The 8,108-nt window shown below is 43.3% G+C and overlaps 2 protein-coding genes across 3 annotated transcripts in view; one reads left to right on the plus strand and one right to left on the minus strand.

The window, feature by feature from the left end:
* Positions 1–306: 306 nt before the first annotated feature.
* On the minus strand, positions 307–3,668 carry LOC146272684 (protein FAM72A). 2 transcript variants are annotated; one of them, XM_084705229.1, is made up of 5 exons: positions 3,063–3,668; positions 2,647–2,724; positions 2,210–2,334; positions 2,007–2,097; positions 307–1,942 (listed from the first exon to the last, which is right to left on the minus strand). In XM_084705229.1, exons 1-5 carry the CDS (start codon positions 3,206–3,208, stop codon positions 1,744–1,746), a joined length of 639 nt encoding a protein of 212 aa, XP_084561355.1. In that variant the 5' UTR covers positions 3,209–3,668; the 3' UTR covers positions 307–1,743. The 2 variants fall into 2 exon arrangements, with proteins under 2 accessions (XP_084561355.1, XP_084561356.1); XM_084705230.1 differs by having other exon boundaries at positions 1,800–2,097.
* A 924-nt stretch (positions 3,669–4,592) lies between these two features.
* Positions 4,593–8,108, plus strand: part of srgap2 (SLIT-ROBO Rho GTPase activating protein 2) — a 52,564-nt gene continuing 49,048 nt past the window's right edge. Inside the window, 1 exon segment of the mRNA XM_084705155.1 lies at positions 4,593–5,096. Coding sequence (XP_084561281.1) covers positions 5,030–5,096 — 67 coding nt within the window. The 5' untranslated portion in view covers positions 4,593–5,029.

The following is an 8,108-nucleotide window of genomic DNA, read 5'->3' on the forward strand; positions in this document are numbered from 1 at the left end:
GATACTGTATTGTTAGGTTGTCATTTTCAAAGACATGCAACTCTAAAACGAGAGAGAGCGAGAGAGAGAGAAAGAAAGCAAGAGAGAGGATCCGGCACCTGACACACAGCCATCCATGTACTGCAGATGGAGCTTGTCTCTGCCACCCCTGGTAGCATGTGGTCAGTGCAGCTCTGTGTGGGTGGTGACTAAAAGAACAGTTACCCCATAGAGGTTTTAGTGCAGGACACTGACCTACCCGTCGGCCTTTGGGAGGATAACTATAACTATATATTTATTTTAAGCATATGAGCCTCTATATTTTTGGAAATAATTTTATTAATACAACAATCATAAAAAAATCTGGTTTCAAACTACCAATACAGTTCAGTGCAATTTTTCAAAATATACTTTGTCAGCAGGGAATGTAACATTGGTATAAATACAGTATTAATAAATACATACATTCAGATAGATAAATAAAAGCACACTACTCATAAGTGAATCTGTTTTCAGTTAGAAAATACTTTTCTAACAGTTTGGGTACGCTCTCTTTGATTATCTCCTAGCTATACATGGCAGAGGAAGCTCACAGCTGATACCCGCTGAGGTAACAGTGGAACACACACACTTCTCAAACATCTACATAGACTCAGAAGACCTACAGCACAATACAAGACACTCTTCTGTAAACAAAAAGGAAATTCTATGTGGTTACAGTTCTATCAAATGTGTCAAATTTTAAAATACGTCTTATTCTTTGCGCCTTATTCATATGACTCATTTTGTAATAAATTCCACATATATTATTTAGAAGTGGCTACAAAGATGTGACAGATAATAGTAGTAATTTGTGTCTCCATCTAAATATGTCATCAATTTAACACAACATGTAATCTCCCATATTAGCCTTCAAGCTACCCTTTAGTATGGTAGTCAAACTGTGGCTGGAAGTTGACACATACATGAATGCTACTTGAGGATACTTGACCGTGGGGTCGACAGCAGTGGATACTGACAGGCAGTAAAACACAGTAGCTGTGAGATCCCAGAGCTGACAAATTAACAGATGATCCATCCATTCCTCCATTCCTCCTTTTACTAGAGAACCCTATCCACAGTGTGGAACCCCAAACATTCCTTAGCTTGGTTAGCTCCACAGACACAGCTACAGTACTACCACTCCAGCAAAATCCCAGAACTAAAGAAAGGCCATTAGAACAGAGGAGCATGAGGAGTCTGAGGCTGGCTGAGACAGAGAGGTCATGTTTGCTTTGACTGCGGTGGTTAGGCTACAGTAAATCATATACAGGTACCATTCAGATATCTTTTTACAGTGTGAGATTTAAAAAGCACACAACCAATCAGTCAAGATTCAGTCATAAAGAGCTCAAATATCCACCTTCAAATGCAATTCAAAACTATTCCATTGTTTTGCTGCAATAGAATATCAATTCAGCAAAATAATTTGACAGGGATTGACTTCATGTGTCAACAGGACCAACTGGAAACACTATGTAAACAATGTCAGTTTCCCAAATCAAAACAAGGTCATTGTGACTGATTTGTTTTAAAACCTAAATAAATAAAGTATATAGGCCATCATCCAATGGCTAAAAACAGCCCAAGGGAAGCTTCATAGTCATGCAAAGTCAAGACTGTCTATCTATCCATCCATCCAATAAGGTTTCAGTTGTTTTTCCATCAGCATACAGTAGCTGTAGAAGTTTGGGTTTGTCACATGAAATGTGAGTAAGTAGAGAATCAGAGATGACGTTTGAGCAGATCAATGGTTTGGAAAACCCCAAGAGTCCAGTTCAGAGGGAGAGAGAGCCATGAACAAAGAGAGAATGATGTGCGTGCTTCAAACTGGGCGATGGGTTGCAAGGGGAGATTAGTCACTAGGTAAGGCTGCTCCTCCTCCTTCACATACTTCTCTCTTTGCTCCAGCATAGGTCTGTTCCTGTAGGATAGACTCAGGTCACATCCAGGCATCTGTCCTCTTTCACTTCCCTTTCTTGCTCTACCTGATGCACTCCTCCTCCAGGGGGCTGTCTGATCCCTCGTTCTCACTGTCCTCTAGTTCAGGAAGGTCCCCCCATAGCAGCAGATTCAGGCCTGCAACACAGATTATTCAGTCAACACAAGGGCATGTGAGTGTTTACATGCAGCCTTAACATCTGCTTGTAGTTGGTAGGATTCCAAGCTTAAACCCTGTGTGCTTTCTGACCTGTGGCATCCAGCCTGTTGAGAGTGGACACAGCATCACTGTTAAACATCCAGAAGTGGCCGTTGTTACAGGACAGCAGGCAGGGCTTGCAAGGTGCCACAACGTGATACCCAACAACGTTGCCACTAGAGGGGGGCCAGAGAGACAGAGACGAGAGTGGAAAACCATCAGTCAGCGAAATAATATGGAGCACCTGTGAAAGTGCCAACTCTAGTAGCTGTCTATTATCTAACAGATGTTTGTTCTGTATACAGACACAAAAGCCTCAGGAGAGAAAACAGGCCTCACAAAGGCCTGACTGTAAAGCAAAACTGCTGCCTGAACACATTTCATCCTGCAGCTCAATACAGCAGGCACATCAACACATGGAGCAATGAATGAATATAAATAAATAACTGGTTGAATAAAGCATACTGTCGTGGATTGAGAGCACATACCATTTTAGACAAGCAATGTCTCTCAGTTTGCACTTGCAACTTTCGGTGGAGTAGCAGCTTGCCACAAAGTCAACAGTCCTGTATAACATAGGTTTATATGATGATTAGCTTACATCTCACATCCAATCGCATACTTCTACGGAAGACTGCTGACGTCCTTTAAAGATGACAATATATTATCTATCAAAATGTGAATGAACCAAAAAATTGATACAGTATATGTTATGACACATTGATAGGAACATACAGATCTTTAGCTAACCATGGTCAAACTTTAGTTTCGGGTGACCAATCCAACATTTTGAACGCTGGGGGTTTTTTGTCTGAAAACGCTAGCAGTACACACTTATTGCTCTGGACGGAACAAGTAGCTACCGGCTACAAGTACCATTCAAGCTATAGCTCCTTTTGCTTACCTGTTAGGTGGTATGTCGGTGGAAAACAACTCGATCTCGGTGTCTGCTAGAAGCACTGCTTTCATGCCTCTTGTGCAGAGTAGACTGTCACAATAAATACAGTTCACTTGTGTGACACATTTATTTTTGAAATTGGATGCGGACATGGTTTATCAAACCTGCCCAATGATGGTCAGTTAGCTATTTGACCAACAGTCAAACTGGAGTTTCTCCAATTCCCTTTTAACTAGACGGTTTATTGTCTGCTTATCAATTCCTGTTGTAATTGAAGTCGGATAGCTATTAAACGAGCTAGCTAAATAGACATTCACTTGTCAAGAAACACCTGTCTGTTGTTTTGATACTGATAGCAGCAAGCTAACGAACGTCTGGAGAGTAACGGAAACTAAATACAAAACTCTAAACTATGCAACTGTTTTAAACAGCTAATGTTCGTTCTTCTATTCAAAATTATCTTTCATCTATTCCTTCTTCAACGTTATCACTTGAATTCTTAGTTTTGTTAGCTAATCGTTGTGGTCAGAGATCAGTTGCTAGCTAACGTTAGCTAGCGATTATGTTTATTGTTTTCAACTTCCTGGTATCCAGCTATACTTCCTGAAAGCGTTTAAACGACCCTACGACGAACTGTGATTGGCTGTTTAATACAATAACTGACATTCCATTGGTTGTTATGATCTCAAACTAAAAATCCTGATTGGTTAGAACAAAACTAAGGCTGATCCGCCTTTGAATTCCTGCTCGTTTACAATCGAGAAAACCAATGGAAATGTTGGGAACCTGGTAGGCTCTGTAGTAAGACACGTTTTAGACCGTCTAGTTTAGCTGGGTGGAGTTTTCTCTATTTGATAAACGAAAAAGTTATAGCAGAAAATGAAACCCTGGCTTACATGGCGATCAGTGTGATTAAAATCGAGGAAACATCCATAAGTAAAAACTTGAACTAAAAATAAGTAAGAACGAGGCCAATGGGAAAAGGCTGAGACATTCAAATGTCCATACAGTGGTGAAGGCAATAAAACATGTAATAGACTTTTATAAACAAACGTTGGAAGAGGACTTTTGCAACTTGTGTTGATTTACAAGACCTGAAAAATTACAAACTACGTTGCATACTGTTTAAATAGCCTACAATCAAGCCGAAACAATTTTTTCTGTCTTTTCAATTGCAGTGTACGTTTATTGAGATGTAGGCAATATAGCCCATTTTCCACCGCAGTCTGTTAAATAACTAGCCTACTAAGACATGTATCTTTCAGTCAAGTGACTCCAGAATATATCACCTTGTGCATGTGCTGGTCTCACAGGACTCAACATTATTAGTCTGATTCCGATAGGTCTACTGCCAGCAAAATGCACCAGCCCTATCACAGCAAATAGCCTGACATTGAATTGGGCCTATATAGCTTATCATTTGACATGCATGTGGCACAGTAAAATCTCCGTATATTTAGGTTCACTATGCTGTTAGACCTACTGCGACACGTGAGAGCATCTTCAAACCCGCATCTCTCTTGCCTGCGCAAAGACTACAACAGCCCATCTGTGTTCCCAGTTCGCACTCTAGGGGGAACAGTCAGACACAGGCAGACGACGAGAAAGCCACTTTGTAAAGGAGAAAACTTTGGGAGTCGTCGCATGCGGCCATGCTGACTGACTCGTAATTGTTATTTTAGAGGAATGAATCCCCTTTCGGTTTACTCTCTTGCTTTCACAACCAGTTCTGAAGCGGCGTTAAGGGACCCAACCACACGAATGGGGATACGGCAGTGCCAAACTCTCACAATGCGCCTAGAGTGAACATCGACAGGAAACAATACCGTTCCGCGGGCTGCTGTGTCTGACTTGCTACAATCTTTGGGTGCAGTATTTTTCAGGATCACTATTTCAGTCACAATATCTTTCGAGTTTGCTACAATAGCTTACACCAACTGCGACTGCAAGTGTTTTGTTCTAAAGAACCAGCCATGACGTCTCCAGCGAAATTCCGAAAGGACAAGGAGATAGTGGCTGAATATGAGACTCAAGTTAAAGGTAGGACTTTTGATAAGTTTTTTTACAGTGAAAATTCTTGTCGAACTCATTATGGTTGGCTAGAATGATTATTTTTGGTGGATGTACGAATTACAATTTTGGATCTCGTTTCATCCACTAAACAACATCCTTATTCTTTATTGTAATAGTATGGTAGTTGATGTGTCACTTATGATGACCAGCTTGGCTACAAATGAAACTGTGAATTGTCAGGTATACAACGACTTAATCAAAGCAAAGCGTGAAAAGAATAGGCTATCTTAAGCAGTAACCTACCTTACAATGACTTAAAAATAAGGCTACGGCATATGTGGTAGTCTACACTGTAGCCTACACAAAAGAGCATAAGTTATTAATGCGTCTTTAAATATGCCATTGCATGAAATATGGTGATGGGTTTTGTTTCTGTGAGGACCCTGAGGGCTTGGGTTCGACATACATGTGGAACAACGCAGGGCGTTTTCTCTGCCTCCTTCATGTCTGCCTGCGTGCTGGTGTGGAGCTATCAGGCTACTCCCCAGTATTGATGTGGGAGGGAGACCTAGCCTACATCGGGAATTCAAAAATCTTAAAGGAATAGCGAAAACGTTGAGTTAATCTTTAAATAATAAGCGTGCTTGTCTGCGAAGTGTCGCATGAATCGATCACCAAGGACACGACAGAGCGGGAGAGGGGGTTAGCTGATTCAAGGGGACAGAGGAATGGGGTGCATTCAGCTGTTAACTGTTTGCAGCCTGTGCGATATCGACGTTTGTGTTAGTAGCCTACATTTTCACCTGGACAAAGTCAGCCACTAAGCCACGAAGAGAATTTTATCGGAGTAAGCTATTGTGGTAATGGTTAGAGCAGGAAACGTTGGCAAAAGAGCCATTGGTGACATGCGGGGAGAGGGACGTGAAGGAGAGGACAGGATATTACCCTCCCGTGGAACAGCACGTTTCCACTTCTGCTGCAGCGGCAGATGAAGGGATAAGACCACCTCTCCCTCCTTCCATTCCTCTCCCCCACTTCTCTTTCAGCTGCGGGCCACTCCTTCACTTCACCTCTCTTATCCTCTTGCATTGAAGAGGCCCTCTGACTGGAGGTGAGAGGAAGGGACCTAGAGTGTAGATAGACGTGGGGAAGTGGTCAGTGTTTTAACAAGTTTAAGAGTTTCTGTCTTGGTTTCATTGTAGAGACTGTCCGCTGTGTTTACCAACATAGTCAGTGTTTGTTCATCGACCTCATGCATCGATTTCCCCGTCAAAGAAGCTTCACTGGTTCCTGGTGGGCTATGCTCTCTCTCTCTCTCTCTCTCTCTCTCTCTCTCTCTCGTTCTCTCTCGTTCTCTCTCTCTCGAAAGTAAAAGTAGCTCACACCAAAATAAAACTATGCACCTGTGGCCCCATACAGAAATGTGTGTGAATGTGAGAGCAAGAGAGCGTATGTGTGTACCTGCATACAGGTGTCTCCACATGCCACCTCTCGCTATTGGGTCCTGACATTCCCAACAGCTAGGTGTCTGGGGAGAAACACCCTGTCATTGAACTACACGCACACAGACTCTGTCTCTGTCTCTGTCTCTGTCTCTGTCTCTGTCTCTGTCTCTGTCTCTCTCTCTCTCTCTCTCTCTCTCTCTCTCTCTCTCTCTCTCTCCCCCCCCCCCCCCCCCAGAGATACAAGCAGACAGGTAGATGGAGCCAGACTGACACACAGGCGGTATGATGGTGGAGTGCAGTCGAAGGTCAGGTCTGTTTGTGTATCCCTAAAGGCAGTCTCAACTGTGAGTCACAATGTTTTTTCGGAGCCACCTCTCTAAATATCCCATACAGAGTTGAATCATGACAATTCTGTCTCCCCGGCTCTTCATAGACAGCTTAGTGTATTTGAAGGACGGACTAGATCACTGGGGTTTGAACTGAGTCGATTGTTGATGTAACCGACTGTTCTCCAGTCTGTTCTATATGTCAGCAGAGAAAGAAGGTGAGAAGAAGAACAGGATAACACTCCTATGTCTGCCTGCCAACAGAGCAGGGCTTACACACTCATCTACACACTGCTGGAGAAGCATATGGCCTCTCCAAGGATAGGACTGTAAATCTATGCCCCCCTCCTTATTCAGTTGCACACACACACACACACTCCTGCTGCATTGCCCCCGGATATAAATGTTATTGAGGGAACTGTGATGGGTGGATGTCTATTTGTACGCCCCTCGTCTGGGACTGTTAGGTCTGCAGTAGGAGAGGGAGAGAGAGAGAGAGAGAGAGAGAGCACACACATGCAGGAAATGGTCCAAGCAGGAATCAAACCCGGGCCCCTGCGTTAAGTCCTATAGCCGACGTGCAACATGCTTCACCTGGCCAGTGAAATCCTGGTTGGCTGGTATATGGAACGTGACTACTGTTGAGATAAAAGACAAAGAGAGAGAGAGAGAGTGTGTGTGTGTGAGAGAGAGACATACAGAGATATAGGAAGACACACACACTTAAGGGGAGCTGAAATGTTAGTGGTTGACGGTAGAAATTGTCAGGTGGTATTCAGAAGTACCTCCCCTCCCTGGGGTTGTGAGGAGACGAGCAGCCGTGTAGACATGCACACCAACACATGCACTCACTGACACCCACCATGTACACACACACACACACACACACAGGCAACAGCCATGTACACACACGCGCAGACAGGCTTGAAGCATGGGTGCAGTTGGAGACCCCTGGCATGTTGTTTCCTTCTGACATAATTTTCCCTCGTGGCATCAGTCTACCAGAGAAAAAGAGCAGCAATTCATTTGGGTCCTGATGGAATGTATCGATCTGGGTGTTGAGTACTTTTTTTCTGAGCCAGAGGGAGAGAGAGGTAGGTAGAGAAAAGGAGAGAGAGGTAGGTTTGGGTCTTAGACATCTAATGACTGACTGGAGAGTTCCTATCTGTCACAGACTTTCTGTCTGTCTCTTTTCTGTCTGTCTCACCTGAGTCCCACCTCGATGGAGAATTTTATACGGACACAAACTGGGTCAACACAGTGTCCAA

The sequence above is a fragment of the Hypomesus nipponensis genome, chromosome 9 (genome assembly GCF_054491055.1).
Source record: "Hypomesus nipponensis isolate SF chromosome 9, ASM5449105v1, whole genome shotgun sequence".
Classification (NCBI taxonomy): domain Eukaryota; kingdom Metazoa; phylum Chordata; class Actinopteri; order Osmeriformes; family Osmeridae; genus Hypomesus; species Hypomesus nipponensis.